This window comes from Neopelma chrysocephalum, unplaced genomic scaffold, assembly GCF_003984885.1.
Source record: "Neopelma chrysocephalum unplaced genomic scaffold, ASM398488v2 Primary Assembly neopelma1_26, whole genome shotgun sequence".
Taxonomy (NCBI): domain Eukaryota; kingdom Metazoa; phylum Chordata; class Aves; order Passeriformes; family Pipridae; genus Neopelma; species Neopelma chrysocephalum.
Genome location: NW_020897695.1, coordinates 24,783,465 through 24,806,650, shown reverse-complemented (window position 1 = coordinate 24,806,650; position 23,186 = coordinate 24,783,465). Strand labels below are relative to the sequence as shown.

General features: G+C 37.8%; 1 protein-coding gene across 4 annotated transcripts in view; it reads left to right on the top strand.

Annotated features, from left to right (window-relative positions):
- ADCY1 (adenylate cyclase 1) overlaps positions 1-23,186 on the top strand; it is a 150,544-nt gene that overhangs the window by 27,460 nt on the left and 99,898 nt on the right. For all 4 annotated transcript variants that reach the window (XR_003533050.1, XM_027675962.1, XM_027675961.1 and 1 more), the window contains exon 2: positions 16,843-16,992. Coding sequence is in view for 3 of the 4 variants with exons in the window: in XM_027675962.1 (XP_027531763.1) it covers positions 16,843-16,992 (150 nt within the window). In the remaining variant the exon portion in view is untranslated. The remainder of the gene's footprint in view (positions 1-16,842; positions 16,993-23,186) is intronic.

Here is a 23,186-nt window from a genome sequence, read left to right as displayed (position 1 = left end):
ATTTGTAACTGTATTTTTTACTTGTGGCTTCATGACTTCAGACTTGATGGTAGTCTCTGTAGCCTTCCAATACTTGCACCTGTAATTTAAGAGCTTTTACTATATTTTCACTGAACCTGTAAACATCATCATTAATATTATAGTATGGCCTACCATTATTAGGAAGGCACTTTGTATGTATATAGTTTACAACAATAGTATGAAATATTTAGAACTTTCATGAAAAAAGTAAAATATTACCTCGTAGATTTATTTCTACTTTGGGCCCAGCCATGTTCTTCCTTGAAATCCAGTAATGGAATTCCCTCTGTTTTCAGCTGGGGATAAAACACCCTCACGAAAAAAAAACAAAAACAAAAACAAAAACAAAACCAAAACAAAAAAAAAACCAAAAAACAAAACAAACAAACAAAAAACCCCCAACAGACTGAAAACCTAATGTTCCTTCTCTCAGCTTTCTTTCCAGAAACATCTACCTGTTTTTAAGGAAATTCTTAGCTTTTCTCTCTTATACTCTTAGTTCTGTACAATTTCCCAAAGCTTTCTACTGCAGCCTTCAGACTACAGCTCTGATACAGTTTGTTTTTTCTCCTTATAGTTAACTGTTTTCCATTCCTGCATATTTAGGATCTTTCAGGATAGCCTTTAGAACCTTTCAGAATGTGGATCCAGTGCAGTGGATCCAAAACTTTCCCACTCCACAGACTACGTAGTAGCACTAGACAGTTACTGTACTTAGTCCACAGTTGGTCTCTGTCTGGAGGCTGGAGGTATTTGCCTGCCATACCTTGGTCTACATGGGCAGCATGGATGAGAGCTGTGCTGTTGGGGGACCAGATGTCTAAGAAATCACTGCCAGGTTTAGAATTAGAATGGACTATTCTCCTGAAGCAGATGTTCTTGACAGAGCTGAGGCTTAGCAAAGTATTCACTCCACCTTGCTATTTTGTACCTGTACTGTTAAATAAACTTGACTTTTGAAGTTCCTTTTCTGTTTTCTTTTGCCACTGCAACTAACTTAAATGCACTAAGCATCTTTAAAGTCAGCACCTCCATAATTGTCACCTGCCTCCCTGAGGAAATAACCAGGACCAACATTTTATGACTTAATAACAATATCTGTGACATCTTGCTTAACTAATTTTGTTTAGCTGGAACATGTTTCCATGCAGTGGTGATTCTCATGTTGCTTACTGTTGAAAAGCATGTTATCTCTCAAGGGGCAGAATTTTGAAAAACAGGATTGTTTGTATATAATGGGTTATTTTTGGCCAGGTGAGTTCTCAGAGCCAGTTAAACTTGTGACTGCTGACACAGGACTGGAAAAAGAGTCAGCAGAAAGTAGCATCTGCTTCAGCTGGCCCAAGCTGCCTTGGTGCTCTCCCCCCCCCCCCCCACTCTCCACTTAGTGCGTGTGTAGCAGCACTAACGAGGAGATAGTGCAGAGCTTAAAGAATCTGTTCAAATACTGAAACCAGAAGCAATACAGCTACAGCACCGCAATACTGCACCTGGAGGGATAAACTCTCTGAAAAGAGAGTTTCAAGTCTTTCAAATAGAGATACTGCACTTCTGTGGCTAAAGAGTTTTTCAGAGCTCAGATGGTGGTGTTTTTGCAGACTGTGCTGTGCTCGGGAGACATCCAAGCACTGGTCAACCTTAGGACATGTGCCTTTGAAGGGTGTTGGTGACTGGTTCTCTATTTGAATTGTACAAAGAAGTCTAACTCACTAAAAAAACCAATTTGTTTTTTGCTAAAATGTTGCATCGCTAGATAAAATTATTGATCCACTTATACCTGTATCCTACTTCTATCAGTAGTCGTGCCTTTATTACTCAAAATGCCATGCCAGATTATGCATTCACTGCTTACTCAAAAAACCCAGATAACCAATGGCAATCCTTACCAGTCCCTCAAAGGACAGCAGGCGTGAATAGTTGCTGCATAATGTTGTATTACCAGAGGCAGCAATAGCTAGGTTTCATTAATTGTGCAATTATACAGGTGATGAGTTAGATATATTGGTCCATTTGAAAGCATTGTAAGACTTAGAGAAATTATTTTGCTTAGTGCATTGCTGAAAAGCTGCTAATTGAGGTGAAACACAGTAGTTGCTTAACAGCCGGAAGATTCCTATAATCAACTGAACTTCTGGGGATAATTTGAGCAGGCAAAAATGTAATTACTTGGTGTATTTTCTATACTGAGCTCATTACGCAGTGTCTTACAGTGGAAAAAGGTCTCACTCACTGTCCCTATTAGCACAGGTCTGTAAGTGTGTTATTGTATATAATTTATATAATCTTAACACAATTGCAAATATATATTAACATGAATAAAGTTATTCAGAGTTCTTTAAAAAACTTGAATCTCAGTTCTTGTGTTTAGTGAATTCTATCAAAATAGACCTGTTAGTTACTCAATATGAAAATTTGCCTCTTTTAAAGAATGTGTTTGGGTTTTTTTGGGTTTTTTCCCCCAACATGCCAAAGGAAGGCAATATAGCAAATGCAACATTATACAAGCCAGAACTTAAAATAACTTTCAAAATATTAGAGACGTAGATAGGCTGGCAATAGTAACATAGGTGTAGTAGCTAAGTCTTTAGAGTATTGTGTGGAAGCCTAAGGTACTAAAGCAGAAAGCACGCTATCATTCTGACTTTCATGTAGATACATGAGTAACCCACATTGTGTGAAGTGACTACTGGCAGAATTTAGTCCATTATAGGGCTGGACTTGATGATCTCGGAGGTCTTTTCCAACCCAGTTGATTCTATGATTCTGTGACTATGTTGCTGATTATAGACTATGCATTTGGGCTTTTAGAGACAGTCAAAGTAATTGCACTGGGGAAATTGTTAATGTCTCAATGTAAAGAGCAGGGTTATATCTCTAAAGTTGACAGAACTCTGTATGAACATTATAGATTTTGTCTCTGACTAGAGTTTTAACTGGCATTTGGACTCAATGAAATATACTGATAGATGCTGGAGATGCCTAAAAGGGAATAGAAGTAGTGTTCCTTCGATTTTTGCTACTGTTAGTTCAGATACCTTTTTAAATAAAAATACCTACTGAGACAGACTTCATGTTCACAGGCATACCTTTCCTCTAAAAGCATTGCATTGCCTTTCCTCTGGCTCTTTTTTTCTTACAGATTCTGTTGTTTTTCATAGTTTTTATCACTTTGCCTAATATAAAACCAATAGTTTGGTAATGGCACACCAGATTTTTGCAGGAATGGCTAGGATTCCTACGGCTGTGGAGCCGGCAATCTGATCCCCCTCATTTGGGGATTTGTTTTAGAATCTGTTTCACTGATAATTCAATAAAAGAGAGATTCCCTGTTCCTTGTAAATAAAAATAGTTCCTCCTTCTGAAATCAAACTACTGTAGATTTTCTGGTTTGCTTGTTTTGAGGTGTTTTTTTTTTCATTTTACCCTGCAAGGGTAGCTCTAAGTACTTTGTGCTTATTTGTACATTGATGGTTACTTTTCAAACCAAGTATTAGGTCATAAAAACATTTAGGAGTGCTTCTCTTTCTGTTAGTTCCCCATTTAGCTGCTTTGGGAAGCAGTCATTTATGGAGTCTCAACGTTTGCCTTAGTTTCATGGCCCAGTGCAACAGTTACTGAGTCTGCATGGGAATGACAAGAGCATCCCTTTAGTTCATATTCTGAGGCAATACCTTCTCTGAGAGCTGCCAGGTGAATGAACCATATTCCCTCATTCCATCCTCCTCAGGCTGTGATAGTATTGCCCTATGAATATGGTTTGCTTACATAAGTATAAAATTTTAATCCATGGAGATTCTGTTACATCCTGATGCAGTTAAATTAATCACCTGGTTGGGATGCATCCTTCCTTTAATTCATAGCACCACTTCTGTGACCTTTGTTCTCTTTTCCTTGTGTATTTTGCACCTTGGAAATACAGTGACCCACACAATATTTTCTTTTTTGTATCCTTCTAACATGATATTTCTCACTCGGTTTTAATTCAGTCCGGCTCCCCCTTCTGTATCAGCATAGAAGCACACACCCATTTGTTCTGATACCTACTTGCTGCACTGTTTAAATGGGACTAGATTGGTTCAAGCTATTTGTTTCATTGTTTCATTTGTTTCATTGTTTATCCATGCAACTATCCTTAGTTTAAGTCATTTTTTTGTTACTTCACCTGCTAAGGATGTGAAGTCTTGAATTCTGTGATCTTCCACCTTCTCAAAACTCTCCAGTTCTTTTGTTTTGTTTTCACTAATTTTATATTTTGGTGAAGTTCATCCTGCTTACAAGAACTCATCCTGTTCCAAAATTACTAATTCAACACTCCATTTTTTAAGGGTCCTCACTGAATTTACACTATCACCTCAACTTTTATGTATCTCACAATGCAGCGTTTGATGTTGTTCTAAGAAGTACTTCAGATGACTTCATTGAGAGAATTAGGATTAGATCACTGGTATTTAGTTCTGAAGGCAGGAGAACTATCACTAATGAATCTGTGTAAGTTGGGATTTTTCACAGAAGAGCGTGTGAGCTGCTAAGGTGGATACTTTGTCAGACCATTGGAGCAATCACCCAAGAAAATTTTTGTGGGGTTTGACATAGAAGATTTTTTTTTAAATTATTTTTAACCACATTTCAAAACATACATAAAAATAGTCTATTAATGATAACAGTAAAGCAAACTTTTCATTAGAATAATCTAATATGCACAAGTCTTTTCAGTGTCATAAAAGTTAGTATAACTAGTATTATGCAGTTGCTGCAAAAATATATTTTTATTCTTAAGTACATAAATTAAAAAAATTAAAAATGGAGAAGCTGTAGTGTAATATTGAATAGTGTGAAATAATGTTTACTTACTTGCATTTCTGGTTAAAAAAATTCTAAATGTCTGCATAATTATTATGTAGCTTTAATTCAGTACCACATACCTTTTTTAAATCTCCTCTTACAGACTTGTAATTTCCAGGATTGTTTCTGACATCATCATATAATGATTTAGGAACTGCTTAGTTTAGGAACTAGTTAGAAACTACTACGACTATCAGCAAACATTAGAAAATATTAAAATGGTTGACAAGTTATTGAATGACTAGGTAATGAATATTTTAATATTTCTTTAGGCATCAAAGCTTTGCTGTGAAGTAATTAGCATCTCAGACTTTTCTGTATATTGTAGCTTGCTCATACACGGAGTATAACCTACAGTACTATATTTGTTTTTATTATGAACTCCTCTTAAACACATTTACACTTAGTATCATTCAACACATATCTCTGTGATGTGTCATCTTTTTCTCTACCTGTGCAGTCTTTATGATACAAGTCCTTTGACACTTATAGGTCAGTGGATCACTTCAAAAAAGTAATCACTATTTTTTGCTATACTGGGAAGAGTGGGGTGTATGTGGAGGGAATAAAAAGCCTGTTTCTCTTGTCTGTGTTCTAATAATACGTCTTGTGTTTTTAAGACCAGAAACTACAGTGGAAAGTGTGCTAACTAGAGGTGATCCAAAGTAACCTATCCCAAAATGCACCTAGTGTGGGCATCCTGACCACTACCTCTTTCCAACTACAGGTCCAGACCTGTTGGGCATTTTGCTTGCTGTTGTAACCATAGTCAAATACTGTCCTGGATTTATTTTGCTGCTTTGGGGTCAGACAACATGCAAAGCCTGCACTAGAAGGTGTCAAAAATACAGCAGCTCTGTAGAGTACATGCCCTATTCTATACTTGTTATTTCTTTGTTTCTTTGTGCAATAATTTGACATATTACAGTAGTTACAATTGACTTTCAGTCTTTTGTTACCAGTGAACAGCTTGCTTTGGGGCTTAACATATTGTCTCTCCTTTCTCATTTATTTTGAAGCAGGAGAAGAAATGTTCAGAATTCTCAATAATGTGGTTAAATTCCACTCTTGTCTTTTCCAGGGCATAAAATTCTGTTGTTTGCAATCTTTTATAATAGGTACATGGAAATAGGTACACCATTTATCTAAAGATTGCATGATCTTAATTTGATGGACCATCTTAAGCTAACCAGAACTGACAAGACATTCAAAGCAGGAAATAGACCCACTGGACAGTTTATAGGAAGGAGGACTTGAAGTGAAAGTTGGGATGAGTTTCTGAGAATTTTTTTAGGTATAGGAGCTAAAAAACCCCCAAAACCAGGAAGGTATCTCATTCACAATTCAAAGAAAAGCAGTCCAAAATCTTTACCTACCTCTTTCATTCAAATAAAAGATATCCCAAACCTCTGTCTAATGAGAAAGAACAAAATATAACATAGGCAGAAAATGAAAATTAAAATAGGAAAAAAATCCAAACACCAAACAAAAGAAAAAGGAAGAATAAAAATAGCATGGTCTTCAAGGTTGTACTGATTTGGTATCATATCTGAAATTTTAGCCCCCTTATTATTTTTCTACTCTTCTGCTCAGAGTAGGCATATTTCAGTTCCCATTTTTCTCATTATTTTACTTCTTTCTTTTTTTATTTTCCCTTTTCTCCCATTTAATCCTCCTCTTCCAAAAGCACACTTGATTTATATCCTGTTATCTCTTACACTCCTCAAGGTTTGTGACTGAATACTTTGATTTATTTCTGCAGTTCAACTCAGTGTTTTTAAGTGATTGATATTCACAATATTGTGATTTTTTTTTCCAAAATCTTTTTTTTTCATTAAAATGATGCTACATTGAAACAGAACCAGAAAATGTACACATGACAAGAAGATCATATAGTGCAAGAATTTATTAGTCTTGTGCCCTCATGATATGTCTTTAAAAGCCCTCTGTTGCTCACAAAATTAGTGTATTGTTATTTCTAAGGTTCTGATCCAGCAATGAGGTTTGTATGAATCAGTCTGGAACACTACCCAAATTCCCAACCACAGAATCATGCCTCCATTTTCTCACACACTCAGACTATTTTTAATCATTACCACATAGAGGTTTGGTACTTTGATCCTAAATCTTTAGATTTTTTTCAGCTTCCCTTGAAATATTAGACTGATAAAATAATTTGTTAAATACAATCATTGAACAGAGGTATATTCTCTTGTTTTCCTAATCAATCTGTCCATTATGTGCAAATGTGACTGGCATTTTTTTTTTAACATCTTCCATCAGTTTCTTTTTGCTCAGTTGCTTAGTGACATACTGTGTAGCTGGTTTCCCATTGCAGAAGTAGTTTCCAAAGTTGAACAAGAAAATGGCTAGCACTCTCCATCTCTTCTTAAGTTGCTCCTTTGCAACTCTGACAGTATTAAAGCTCTCAAACGCTGACACTGACGGAAGATACTGTAGTTTAAATGACCCTGCAGAGCGAAAATCTTATTATCTGTAGAGACAGCTCTTGCAAGTTGTAAAGCACAATAGGAGAAAAGTAACCAGGCTTTGTGTAATAGAACATGGTTTCCTCAAGGCAAACACTTTCATCTTTTTAGGACAATTGACCAGAAGTGACATCATTCACCAACTACTTCAACTGTCTGCATGGAGTCGACAAAAAAAGCGAAACAAGAGGACATTTGTCAGGTCTAGCAGGCAATCTTTCTGGTGCAAGGGGAAACCAACTGAGATCAGTTTAGTCCTAATGCAGTCATGTTTTCACTTAACAGTGCATAGACAGCCAGGGCAACAGCATACGCACTTTTTCCTCTCTTTATCTGTCTGGTTTCATTCATCTGGAAAAGGACCAGGTGTTTCAGCTTTGAGAGAGAACCAAGGTCTCACAGTTCAGTCATTCATTTTAATTTGGAGGTGATTTGTTAGAAGACTTCTGTATACTTCTAGACATTTTTGGTGCAAACTTTTTTTAGTGGCCTAAAAGAAATATGAGGTTCTGTACTTGACATGAAAAATGTGTAACTGACACTGCTTGGGTCACCAAAAATGACTTGATTTTACTATCTAGGATCCTCAGTAATGTATTTCAGTATGATTTCCTGACCATGAGTTCATTACAGTGTAATATTCGGGCAGCTGCTTGAGCATAATCTGTGTTTATTTTCTCATCTGTGATGTGTTTGTGATTATACTGACATATGCTGACTTGGGAACCTGCTTGTATCCATGGCTGTCTCCCAGACCTCTAAAAAATACTGCGAAGCTAAATCCAAAAAAAGCATTTAGAGGTTTTAAGGATAGGTGTTGCGTTTCCTAGGTTTTATGTACTCCAGGAGTAAACCTTCCAGGAGTAAAATTCAAGTTCTCTTTAGAAATAGCCTGTGTACAGCACAGGAGACCACCACTTCAGTAGCAAATAGATGGTTCAGTACTGTGCAGCTTGTATAATAAGCCCTGGGAATAGTACTTCATTCCCAGCAGCACAGTTTCTAGGCTTGACAAGACCAAGCTTGAACCACTGGAGAGCAGAGCTCAGACTTGGAAAACCCCTGTTTTGTCACCAGCTCTATTACTGGCCAGCAGAATGAGCCCTCCACCCCAGCTCTGTTTGTTGGCAAAGCTTTGTAGAGCACTTTTGAATTTTCACAGAAAACACTTTGACAACTAAACTAAAGCTGCCAACTGAGAGAACCTGAGTGAAAAGCTGGAAACATGTACCAGCTGCCAGAATGTGCAGGAGCTCAACTCATAGCTGTCACTCTTCAGTAATCAAGGTCTGTAAGAGGGACATTGTGGAGTACATTTTATGTGTATAACCAGACCATGCCACAGGACCATGAGGCACCAGTGAGTTCAGGGAGCATGGCTGGAAGCCTTGGAAGGAGGCTGTCCCACTCAGAATGGGCAGACTTCCTCCTGGCTTGTTACAGGAGCAATCTGAAAATGTGGCTCTCCTTGCTGAACTGAAGCCATGGCCTCATTTTGCATCTATAGTCTAAGAGCAGTACTCTAGACAAGAAATACTTCCTGTCTGCAGCAGCCAGGCGCCAGACTGAGGCTGCTACACGCAGTTTTTCAGCCATGCACAGAACTCAAATGAAGAAAAATTGCACTTAAGATCTGAAGGTCTGGTCACCTAGCAACTATGGTACCACTAAAGGTTTCAGACTAGCTTGGGTTGTGTATGCCCATCATCTTTATGTATTTAGCTACTGCAGCTTAAAAAAAAATGATGTTCAGGTCAATTCTTGTGGGGGAACAAGTTCTGGAAAGGAAGCATGTGTTGCACATGGCAAATGCAAACAAATTTTGGAAAACAGATTACTGTACTATGCTGTAATTGCATGAGACAGTATTATACCAATTAGTATAAAAAAAGCTGTAGAATTCTGTTTGATATAGAACAGCTTCAAGGGCTGATCACCTGGACTCTGTGAAGTAAATAACGTGCATAAATAAATAAAAATATTGGCTGCAATTTCTTTAGAAATTATTTGCAATGGCTTTGGCAACATATTCCAAGTATTTTGGGATAGATAGCAGCTATTCATAATGCTTGGGAACAATTGCAATGTCCAAAAAACCCTAACCATAGCAAACCACCCTAGTTAGAGAAGTGTACACTAGTACACTTCCAGTATACAGTCGAACAGAGGGTTTATGTGTTCTATGATGGCTCAAAATACACTGTGAAAGAATGCAGAAGCTAACTTGGGAAAGAAAAGTAAGTAACTGTCCAGGTTCCAGCCAGGACACTATTGATTTTTGCAGTAGCCAGGAGGGGCATGGCTAGGTCTAGGAGGTTATTCTATATCCCCTCACATAATTTCTGAGGGCAGGGGAAGGGCGTGGCAGGTGGTCAGGGGTTTTGTTGGTTTCCCTGTCACGAGCAATTGTGTGTAAAATGTTTGCCTCTCTTGTAGACTCTGTCATTGATGTTGTTGCTGTTACTGGTCATTTCTTATTTCATTGCTGTTTCTGGTAAATAGTTCTTATCAGAACCAATGATCTTTGCCTTTTGTGCCTCCAATTCTCCTCTCCAACTTGCCCCAGGAGGAGCAGAAGGAGGAGGAGGGAGTGTGAGAGCAGCGTATGGTTTTGAGTGTTTCAGTGGGAACACTAAATTGAGGAATACTGTTCCTAAACCACAACATAACATTTGCCTGTCTCTTCTCAGCACTAAGAAATTTGTGGGATGTGACATATAAGTCATTAACAAGAATATTTTCACTTTTTCCTGGGTAGCTCTTTGTGTCAGCTTTCCACAGATCGAAGTGACTGAGACCATATTATTGCATTTAAGGTCTGTGTTGTGCTGTGAACCTGTTACACACTCTGGAGCGCAGTACCAAAATATAACAGCAAGAGAAAGCTATAGCTGAGATGTCATATCTGTCATATCTTCTCTGAGAGGCATTCATAGCCTCTCATATAGTGAAAAAACATGGAGATCAGCCAGGTCTATCCAGACTTTAGCACGGATGACTGGGAAATTATTTTTGTTTCATGTGTGATGTTTTTCAGACATTCTCTTCTGAATAGCCCCAGCAATAGCCCCAGCACTTCTGTGGGCTTTGGACAGAGTTTCTTACTTTATGTATAAGTAACCTCCAGTTATCTCTCTGTAAGGTCTAGTTTGATATATGGGAAGATTGTTGATACTAACCTCAACTGGCCTTATGCGTACAAATATGAGACCAAGAGAAGTAATTAATATTGCTCACTAATAACCAACTCACAGATGTGTATCAGTAGGTACACATTAAGTATAAAAGCAGGCATCAGATGGAGATAAATACTAGCATTTTCCTTTTTGGTTTTTCCTTTTTGTTGTTTGTTTTGTTGTTGTTGTTGTTGTGGTTGGTTGGGTTTTTTTTTGTTTGTTTGTTTTTTAATTTCTGAAGTGCAGTGTTATGCTTGGGAAATTTCACACAGTATTGTTGCAGTTTCACCATCCACTTGTAACAGAATATTACTGTGTGCTTCAGTTCTTTTTTTTCCCCTCAAAGTACAGCTTTTATGAAGTCATTCATTATTTGGAAAGGTTTGAAGTGATTGAGAAGTTTTGCTTAAAGGTATTTTAGCTTTTATTTTCCATCCAGTCCTTTATCTCTTTTTTCTAACATTTCATATATCACTGCTTTGTTATAAATTACCTGTAAGCCTTTTGTATGATATTTTTCCTATTCCCTAAAAATCAGTTGTCTTTTATTTTCACTAAAAAATCAGATAAGAACAAAAGTTCTTGTGCATAAGTGCTTCTTTCTGTCTTTCTAACAAATAAACAACAAAATAAAACAAAAAATCCAGAAGTCTTGGTAAATCAAAGTAAAGATTTAATTTGTTGCTATTTTGAAAGGTATAAATGATAGAATTGTGAGTTCCTTTCAGAAATTCCCTAAGAAAGGTACAACAGAATCTCAAAAACAGGAGACTGAAATTAATGTCTAGATTCATGTCACACACTTGAGTACAGATGAGGAGAAAGCTGGCACTCCGCAACTTCAGCCAAACAAATATTTGGTATCTTATGTAATCACAGAGTGGATTTCTGCAATACATACATACAACACATTCTGCACATACACTTCAGAAAAACTGGCTGTGGTTTGTGGACCTAGCATCCTAGATATCATAAAAGTCTCTCTCCACCTGTATGGTTATAGACATCCATCCCAGTGCTACTCGTCTTTTCCTCAACAGTGGCATGTGCACTCATTATCACTGAAATAAGTGCTCACTAATCCCCTCATATTCTGTAGATGCCTGAGGGGTGTGAATGAATGCATGAACCATGGTGAATAGCACAGCAGAACAGTATTTCCTTAGTATATACTACCAGCCGGTTGGGACAAAAACTTAATAAAAGAAGAATATTTCATCTAAATGGGAATACAATTATTTGGACAGAAATGGTTTAGCTGCCTCCTTTGGTAGGAGGCTATGATTTTTGGGACACTGTCAGGACTTGAGAAGTTCTCAGCTCCTGTGTTACACCACTTCAGTAATCAGAGGGAGCAGATGTATTAATTAAGTATTCTCAAAAAAGTTTCAAAATGAGTTGGCCAAATGAATTACCAAACTTAAAAAACATGTCAGGATCAAGAGGCAGTTGTGCATTCTCCTCTATACAGTCTTGCACTGTAAATAAAGCACTGCCCTAATGGTAGCATTTTCCTTAACAGGAGAAAGAAACTACTTTTGTTTAAACTCTTTTTCATGATATCAATTATTTTTATAAAGGGCACAGCCTTTATAAAGGCCTTGCTTTTCAAGGATTTTAATGGTGGAAGCACTGACTCATTTTTGTAAGCTGTTCACAACTTTATCCTTGGAGACATCCCTCACAATAGACAGTCAGATTTTAACATGATGTATTTAATTGCCATATCTCAAAGTATTTTGACAAAATGCCTAAATGTTACGTTGTCAGCATAGCAGGAACAACAATAGTGGCACAGAAATTACTTGCAGTAAAATTCAATTAAGAGAGAAAACTGGAAGTAGAATTCAGACCCAACATAACTCTCATTAGGTATCTGAGGGTTAAGACATATAGGAATTGCATTGATCTTGTTTTTTCTGCAAATTTCAACTTTCACCTGGAAATGCTGGCCATATTTCCTGCATATTCCGTTCTACTTCATGGGTTGTCATGAGAACTCAGGCTTCTCAGATTAAACCAAATATTGATGTTACCCACTAAATTGTAATTCTGGGAGTGGTAACTATTGAAATCCCTTGTCAGTCCTACTCACACCACAAGTCCACCTATTAGAATGCACAGTTAAATTCTGAGGGAGTCTCCTGAAGTTTCCTTTGCTAATGACTTATATTTTTCATTTAGTCTACTTCAGTTGAGCATTTCAGTATATATCCATACGAATACCACTTTGTAATTAAGTTTTCAACAGATCCAAGGGTCATTTACACCTCTGTGAAATAGCCACATTTTTTTGAGACAATTCTATGATACAAACAGAAAGCTACTCCCCAATGAAAACAAGCTGCAGGTTTGAACCATCTACTATTCAACAGCTTACCTGATAGTCTGCTGAGTAAGCAGAGTCCTCTCAAAAGGCAAACAATAAATAAAAATACCGTAGAAGAATTTTTCACCATTTGTTTGAGAAAAAGCATGAATGCACATATCAGGATTCTTGCTTAGAAAGAAAAAGAAGTGGAGAATAAATCCTATCTGGAACAGAGAAAAAAGTTTCAAAAGACTCTTCAAAGAGTCTCTCAACTAATCCCAAGGGAGGCTCAAGAAGTGGGAGGTGAATCTGGGGAGTAAAAATGAAATCTTTAATTGAACTCCTCAAGCCCTGTGTATGCATGGGCATGTTACATGTGTCTTACTGCTAGAATTATTTCTCACTCCTTGATGGGTGTTGCTGTATTGCACAGTTCAAGTTCCCTTCCAAAACAGAGACTCAAAAAATTAATGGAGAAAAAACTAGGAGAGACAGACATTTGGTTGAAATAATTGCTGGAGCTTCCAGTCCCTCTTCACTGACTAGACAGCCCACAAGAATTTGCTCTCTATGTTGGAAGTCTGCCTTTGGTAACACCCTCACATAAGGAACCATGCCAAAATTCATCCAGTGACAGGAGTGTAACCTACAAAGGACTAGAGAAGCTTAAAGCTCAGGATGTTCATACAGAAGCACAATAGATAGGCAGAGTGCACAATACAAGGTTCAGTGACAACAATAAAGAAAAGAAAATAATTTTAGAAACAGTCTTTCATGACCCTGATACCTCTTTTTTTTGTTCTGGCTGACCTGTTATCTCATTATGGATTGAGAGAGTAACATGGTTTGAAAATTTGCTGCATAAAATTGTCTTTGAATCACTTTGTGTTGCATTAAGGAAATTGTTCCTTTGATGGTTCTGCAGGTGAAACCTGAATAGCACTCTTTTTGCTACTAAGCAGTAGTATAGTAAATAACGGAATAACATAAAATTAAATTCCTTGATATTTCAGCCATTCTGAATGCCTCTGTACCTCTTTAAAGTCCCTTAGTTTTAACAGCAAGTCTCACAATCTTTCATGGAATTACAGCACATAGTGTGTAAAATTATATATAGAGATGTATGTATATGTGTAGATATAGAGGTACATATTTACATATTAAAATGGAAGGGACCAGAAAATGGCACACATCTGATAAACATAGAAAGAGTAGTATGTAGTTTGCAATTGGGGGAAAAATAGTAATTAAGTAGAAACGGGTTGTGGAGGGAAGGAACTCTTACCTCAGGAGATAATCTGCCCTACTTTCTTTTCTCACATTTTGAAATCTATGAATCTTTTACTTTACTTTATCACTTTGCTGATTCCCTGCAGGCCAGAGCTGACAGCTAAGCCTCTGTTTTATCTTAAACTGTTCAAAGCGTGTTGGAAAATGACCTACCCTGCTGAGTCTGAAAGTGGCAGGAGCCCACCTACTGGTTACCCCCAGTCCAGGTGATCACTGTTGCTTGAGTGAAATCGTAATGATAGTCCCAGAACAGCTGGCAGATTGTTACAATATATAGTCTTTTACTGCTTCCAGTTGAAAACTAGAAACTGAGTTGACTTTTTTTGTTGTCTCTAGAAGTAATTATTTATGTCTCGAGCCACTCTGATATCAGCACATAAGGACATTTTCATCCTGTGTTATTCACAGCTGTTTTGTATTTGATAGGGTCAAGTCTGTTTATTCCGTGGGCTCTCTTCACTGCCTTTGACTATAACCTTACAAATCCTTTCTATTTTTATTCCATTGTGCTTCTAAGAGACTTAAAATACAGTGTTGTCACTACACTTTGGCATGATAAAATGCAGGGATAAGGTGAGTATGGCCACATTCATGTCTTTAAAAATAGGATTCTACTGGAATTTCTACAGTCATTTCATTGCAGTAGGCTTTATCTTGTGGCAAAAATTTATATATCTCAAACAGTTCTCTCTGACCAAGCAAAATAAAGCAGAATAGGAATTGCAGACTGTTTATACTCAGCCTGTATTATGAAATAATATGCTGGTGTATTGCATTTCATCTTCGAATTTTTACTATGTATATTACTATCAGAAGTGGCATGTAAGTAACTGGTATATGAGATTGTTAGGTTAAAATTCATCTGATTCATGACACCTGAACCTGCATTTTTCCAGTCTCCAGAGGAAACTGTAACACTATTCTTCACTAGTGTAAGTTCTCGTGAGATAATTGTTTCTTTTTGGATAACTGAGGAGAAAAAAAACACTAATGCTAGGCACAGCTCCTTTTATTGTATTAAGTAATCTTTTGATTTTGTGCTGGTGAAAGAGTTTGCATGGAATTTGTTGTTATGTCCTGTTAACTAATAACGAGCAGGTTTGAAGGTAAGAGAGAACTTGTGAATCCATGAAGATCTGGAGAACTCATCCAGAATGAGTCTTTCAATTCTCCATACTATTCTGAGATCACAAGAGGTGGAGATATATATTGACATTAGCTGCATTCAACAGAAAATTCCTTTTTATTATTGTACAGTGAAACATTTTCCAAAGTCTCTCCAAAAACATCAGGGATACCATTTTGGATCTTTGCTTACCATGTTGGCATATTGGCTTACCCTCAAGCCTTCAACTCTAGCCCTGTTAGCAAGCATTCTCTACAACAATGTCAGTAGTTTTATTTTTCTTAAAATTTGATTGTGTTGTTGGCACAGCTTGACTCACTATACTGTGTACACAAGAGCAGTGGTCTCCAATTTACACTAGCAGATCATGCAACAGAGATGTACTAGCTTGAAATGTATACCTTGAATTAGGAAACAAATGTCAATTATATGGTCTTTTTGAACCATTTTAGGTGCATAGAAATTTAACATGAATTGTGTTACTTGCTGTAATATCTTTACTCTTATTATGCCCACTCTTGGTCAATTTATGTGCCTACTCACTTCTGAATTTTTGGAATTTTTGAGTCCCATGAACCCTTATGATGCTGTGGTAGTCACTACAGGAAATGAGGAGGATGGGACTGAAAATACATTGGGTAAACAGGCCTTCTTGCCTCCTTACTAAATAAACATTGCATTGCAGAAGTTACAATCTGAAGACATGTTTCAGACATCAGAGATGTGGTGAGAAACATGAACAGGATTGCTTTAGATAGGAAGTGTACAAACCACTGTTGAGTTATTTAGGTTAGTTAAGTAACTTTATCACATATTGTAAAAAACATTAAAAAAACCCAAAAGGGCAATTGAGTTCTTTTATATGTCTCTCATAAAATCACTGTTCATAGAAGTAGCTTCGAAGTAATTCATGGTCCCTGATTATAGCATTGTGGTGGGGCTTGGTCTGTGCCATCATTTGAAAAGACTCAGCACCTTCTTAGAGGTCTGGTGCAGGATGGCATCAACAATATTTTGGATGATTTCTCAAAAAATAGAGTATGGATGCTAACAGTACAGATAGGGGAAAATAAGCAGTTTGCCAAGTGCAAACTATGCAACATGAAAGCTTGGAGTACCTAGGCATACATTTTGATTCAGTCACAGGGTTGTCAGTGCCTTGCTTTTCAAGTGTAAAAAAAGGGCCAATAATATCCTTATTTTATGAAGGCATAGGAAAATAATTTCAGTTTTCTGGGTATTTTGAACAAATACTGAGGATACTGCTCTCCTTAGGTGGACAGATCTGCCAATGGGCTGATGAAAGAAATTATGATGAATAAAAATGATAAGCTACAGATCATTGTAAGATAAATTAACTTCAGCAGATGCAAAATTCTCTATTATCAATATTGCTTGCCCGAATTTGTGGTAGCTGCTGTAATTGTTTCACTGCTGAAAGAGGTATCAGTGACACGGCTAGCAAGGCACAATTTTCAAACAGTTTTGTTTTGTTTCAGTTTGAATATATATTTTACTGAGTAGAAATATAAAATAAAAATATGTATTTTAAAATATTCATTTATTTTTCTTTTTTTTTTTTTACAGCTCGTGGCCAATGCAATCCTTTTTGTCAGTGTAAATTTGTATGGGGTCTTTGTGAGGATTTTGACAGAAAGGGCTCAGAGGAAGGCATTCCTTCAGGCCAGGAACTGCATTGAGGACAGGCTGAGGTTGGAGGATGAAAATGAAAAACAGGTCAGTTTCTAAACTTTATTTATTTTTCTCTATTTCTCCTGACATGACTGTAGTTATGTGAACTGAAGCTTAGGACATTACTGGCAAGTGTATGCTAGGGCGTGTGCGCATTTGCATTGAGAAGGAAGCATGCTGCCTTCCCCCACCTGCTTCAGCTCTTCCTTGCAGGTGCATGCACACTCTTCACTCCTTATCTGCAGTGCTCGGAGAGGTGCAGGCTGACCCCACAGCTACTGTCAGCTCCAGTGCCAGAGAAGCTATATTTTAGGGCTGAGTCAAATCTAACATACTATTGTAATCTAAGATCGTGGTTATTTATCTACATAGATGTTTTTGGGTGGGTGCTAGATGTGCTATAATTACTTTTCTTCTGGCTCTGTGTGTGCTATAACCTGTTTGCATGACACCTATAAAAAAAGCCAACATTTTTAGGCACAAGGAGCTGCACTGATAACTGAATAAGTGTAATTGATAACAAGCATATATTATATATATTATATTCTTGTATAACTAATAACAAAAACAATTGTGATAGCAATCTTTTCTAAAAAATGACCTTAGTAATTTGAAGGTTTGTTTCACACAATGTTATCAATCAGCCTTTCAAACAGATTTGGAAACAGTGAGAAGAAATGTTGTATTGTGGAGCTTGCTGTTGTTCCTCACAGGTCTAAAGCTTAAACCTACCATGATCTGTCAGTCTGTAAGATTTCGTCTAGATTTTTCTTTTGGTAGAGGTGATAATAAAGAGTCATGCTGGAATATTTAGATTGACCTCCGTGGAACGATGGTTACTTATGCCAATAAAGGACTTAAGTGATATTAAAACCTTGTAATACAAGATGTCAGGGTCCTCAAAACTTGTGTACCTCACACAGTTTTACTTGCCTTCACTTGCAATTTCTCTAGCAAGTCTATTCCTTTGTGTGGAATAACACAGGTCCTTAAGTACTTTCTGTTATGAATTAAGTGCATGAGTTTTTATGACCTGAACATACTCTGTAATAAGTAGAAGTCTCTTGGAACAACTGCATATCTTTGCTGGCTGTGTAAAAACAGTATCAGGATCAAAGCCTTTAGGTTTAATTCTGTCTTTTGTAATTCAAAGCTGCAGATTTTTTAAAGGCATAAATGTACCATAAGTGAATTTCCATGGGATTTAGACAAGCCTGCCATTTGTGCCTTTGAAAACCTCCTTCTGAGATCCAACTTGAAAACAAAATTGATTTTTGTGTTTCTCTTGTTAGCATGTTAGCAGTCTGTCTTATTTTATATATTATCCATGCATACAGAAACACAAGAAAGTGAAAATATTACACATAAATACCATTATTGTTGATAGTATACCTAAATAATCCTGCAAAGGTTCTTCCAATGCAGTTTACAGGTCAGGGAAGAGAATACATTTTTCTCCTACACTTGTGAACTTAACTTTATGCAGCACAGTGTAAAACTTAATACAGTAGTGATATATGCTAATTAGCTGTCAAAAGTGCCACCAACATACTTTCTGTCTGCTATCACACTACATTAGCATACCTCTAAACCCAGGGTGAGAATTAAGACACAATTACAGGCTACAAAATTATTCTGCAGTTGCTGTGGCATGACATAGCCTGAATTTCCAGCTGGCAACACTCAGGAGTGTTTGAGAGGAGAAGAGATGCTGCTGACCCAGATCAATTTTTGTGATCATTCCTGTATTTTTGTTCTCTGAAGTATCAACATTACGTGTGAAAAAAGACTGAATATTTTCATTGAACATTCTTGTCTTATTCAAATGCTTTGTCCTAAATACCATAGCCCTTTAACATTGAGAATTCTAATCCAAAATGCTAAAACCTTTCACTGGTATTTCTGTGCAAGTCTCTAACTGGAAAGGAAGGAACATGCTCCTGGCCTTTGAACATACACAGCTGTCTGAAGTTTTAAGTGTTGACTGTGTGAGACAGATACCACAGCTGAAATTGTATGTGAGTTTTCTTCCTCTGTGTCCTACTTACAGTGAATTCTCCTCATGGGATGCATTTGTAGTAATAGTCCCACGTGACAATTTTGATAAATGTATTTTCACGAGCAGGAGTAAATATGTTGTAGTATTTTTTGGACTCATGCAGAAATTTTCAAGTAGGTTTTGAAAGTGCTACTGGGGAGAAAAAAAGTCTCTATTTTAAAATTCAGTGTAATGCTCATCCTGTTATCTGTTTTCTGTGGTCACAATGAATAATTGGCCATGATGGTTGCATCATCCATTTGTTACGTTGTCGAATGTTAGACTGCAATTTCACCTGAAGTGAAGGCAAAGAGCCAAATAAGTTTTAGACAATGAGCAAATAATTATATTCACTTCAGACAAGCTTCTTCTTTTGTTATCTATAACTCTCAGTTGCAAGACCATCCTCTGCAAAGCAAACAGTTAGGAATAAATATTGTGAGGTGGGTTCTGTTCCTTCGAATTATGCTTGTTTTGTTCCTACTCAGTCAGAGTGCCTGAGCCGTTCCCCTCACTCCCACTGCACTCTCTCTGTTTTCACTTTCTTAATTCCATACCATCCTTTGCCCATACAGCAAGCAAGGCATTGTCACCTATCTCCCTGGAGGATTCCCAGTGTTAGACATCCCAACCAGTCCTCCAGGCAGTACTTTGCCCCTTCCCAAATAAGAAAGAGAGAAGCAAGTAGGAATGGGGAAGGGGGATGTGTTCAGCATAGAGATTGATTGCTGCTGATTGAGGCTGCTAGTCATCTGACTCGGAGGGGAAACCAATAAGGAAGATGTGGCTCACCATATATTAATTCCAATCATAGTGGCTCTTGAAGTGGAGCTGTGCTCCAAGGAAGTGATACCATTGTACTTCTGAGGCCATCTTAACTTGAAAAGCAACAGGATCACTGTCTTTAAAGACCTGCAGACTCCCATTTTCCCAGTGTCTTTTTCAGCGTGTGTATGGTTTTGTTCTCCTCACAGTTTTGTGGCGGTGAATTTCACTCCAATTATGTACTAATTAATACTCTAATTATGCACTGTGTGAAACAGAACTTCCTTTTATTTGTTCTAGACTTGTTATCTGATGACTTGATTTGTTTTGTGATATATTACTAGTAATCATCCTACAGTAACCTCTTTCATGCCACTCACAACAGAGACTTCTCTTATAACCCTTCTCATCTCTCTTTCCAAGCTGAAGAACTGTAGCCTGTTTGGTCTCCTGATTTATGGAAGCTATTTCCTACCCCAGTCTTGCCAACCTTGTAACGAATCTTACTCACATTCCCCCCACTCTTGCGCTGACAATATTTCTATGCATATTCATGCACTGAATTTGGGGATAAAGCATATAATTTCCATTGGTGAAGTACACTTGCTGCAGCATAGACTGATGTGCAAAATGCCTGTTGCTTTCATATGAGGAAGGCTGGAAAAATGTTTGACTTCATGCAAACCTTCAAAGCCCACAAAACCAACTTCACTGGCTATTTAATTGTGTAAGTACATGAAAATATGTTTGCAAAATAAAAACTACCTTTCAAGTCACTTGTTTAGCTCTTTCTTTCTCTCCTAAATGTTACTTTTGTTCTTGCTCACAATTAGAAATGATGGTGGAAAATCAACTGGAGAATAGTAAAGTCTCCGGAATGGGGGATTGGCTGTCTTAAAAACTAATTGTGAAATCACATCTAGTTTTTCAAACCATTGGGACTGGAGAAATGTATTTATTGGTGGCATCAGTCTTTCATGAAACTGTTGTGTAATCCACTATGATGCATGAAATTTAAGTTTATTACAGGATTTAACATAAGAAACTGATCCCAACTGGTCTAGCCAGCTTTGCTGAGAGGGTGGATTGTTCAACACCATTCTACTGCAGTAATGATGGTTCTGGGAGATAGACTAGCACCTTGGTCTTGGTCTGCAGAGCTTCCAGATCATGTGCAGCTAGCTAAATTTTTCTTATGCAATGCTGAATTGTGTGTGCAAATGTCTGCATGCATATGTGTATGCATTCCAAGTGTCTTCTGCAATTTAGGGCAATGTCCTTGAGGTTGCATGTAGTAACTGGGTCACCACTGAGTCAGAGGTTTGATTAATAACTATTCACAGAAATGGGAAAAGGTGTCAACAAAAGATACCACGATTCTCAGTGCAGAATACTTTGAACTGCTGCTTAGTATGTCTTGAGTTCAAATTCCCTGCTGGGTTCAGATCCCCCTTCAAAAGAATTTGATCTAGACATTACACATTTTGTATATGTGTACTACCCTCTATACCTCTGAGTAAAAGGACACCTGCAGAAAACCTCCAGTGGTTTTGTCTGTTATGTTTAATTTCAAGTACTCATGAAGAAAGAGAAAAAAATATGTTATGTTTGAATAAAGCAAACCATGTTGGACTTTTGTTTTGGTAATGGATAACAGTTTGCTGGGGGTTTTATCCTTTCAATTCAGCAACCAAACTGAGGAATTTGTTATTTGCACAGCCTTAGGCAGAAGTAATTTCTAGAGTGCCTGACAACATGCTTATCAATACATAATCAGGTTCTCTTCATGTTTCCCATACTTTTTTTCCTCAGGATCTTGTGTCTTTCTTTTCATTACAGTGCAGAAGAAAATATGAAATTTATCATTGAAACACAGGCCTTGTTTCCATAACCATTCATACTGGCTCAGTGCATCAGCAAATCACCCTGCAGCAAAAATTTCATCAAAAATTTCTGAATCATGTGTGGATGCAAAAGCATGTTCTTGTCAAATCTCTAGTGTGGAACAGGAAAGTGATCCTGATTTTGCACAAATTACAGGGTGAAAAATGATACCTGATCCTCTGCAAAAGTTAGCCAGTATAATTTTTGAAAACATAGGTGCACTAACTAATTTTAGCTGACAGGTACCACATTAGTGCTGTGGTCTATGTTACAAGGCAGCTTAAAAATGGCTTTATTGTGTCATCAAACCACAATCTTACACAGGAAAGTCCATCTTCAACAATCTATTTGTTCTTTACTAGGATCAGGGAAAAGAGAAAATAAGGAGCGTTGCAATTTCATGCTGTCTGTTTGAGCTACTGGACTTAAGGCCAACTTATGCAGGCTGGTCAGCAGTGCCTCTTAGCCAAATAGCAGCAGTGATAGAGATGGAAACTTGTTCTTTTGTCTGCTTTATTTGCCACATTTGGCTGCTTAGCTTCTTACATGGAACAGAGATGAATTGTTGACTGTGTTTATCCTGCTATGTGGCACCCCTCGTCCATCTTCCACCTTGCTCAGGTAAAAGGAGTCATGAAGGTGCATTTCTCCCTCCCACAAAACAGTAATTGCCCAGAAGATTTCTACTGACCTGCACCTGTTAGGCTCCAGTCTTGCAAGTCATGCATGTGTCTAGCCTTCATAGAGCAAATAAATCTGAGGGCTACTCAGGTGAAATGAAAACCTCCAGGTGGAAGGCTTCAGCTTCAGCATGAAGCCATTAGGAATTGCTTGTAACCCCTTGCAAAGCAGGGTATAGCAAACAAATAAATGTGTTCTAATTTTACAGCTCTATTGCTGTCCTGGTTAGAACGGCTGGGACCAATTCATCGCTGGATGGGTATAGCCCAAAACTGTGTATTCTATGGCCCTCCATGCCATTTCCCAGAAACTGCTGTCAGTAGAGGCCTGCAAGGTGGGAAATGTTCCTATACCCTTTTATGGAATTCCCCGCTCTGATACCCTTTTATGGAATTCCCCGCTCTGATACCCTTTTATGGAGGAGGGACTGAGCAACCTCATGCCCTTTTATGGAATTCCCTGCTCTGAAGGAGGGACTGAGCACTCCCGCCTGAACTGGAGAATATATAACTGGGAGTTTCAGAACCTTGCCACCTCTCGTGGGATCCAGAGGAAGACTGAGACCACCGCCTTCAACCAGACTGAGACCACCACCCTCAACTGGACTGCAATCACCACTTCTGACCAGACTGCAGCAGCTCTCCCACCAGCAGGTTTATCCCCTCTCCCTTTGCTTTGGACTCGGGGGTGGGCCAAGGTACACCACTCTTGTTCATACCCTAGGGTGCTGGTTTATACATTTGGGTTTTGTGGGTTAAAACCAATTGTCTGCCTGTATAATTGTACTTATTGCATTATTTACAATTATTTACATTATTTACAATTGGTGATTGCAGTCCAGTTGAGGGTGGTGGTCTCAGTCTGGTTGAAG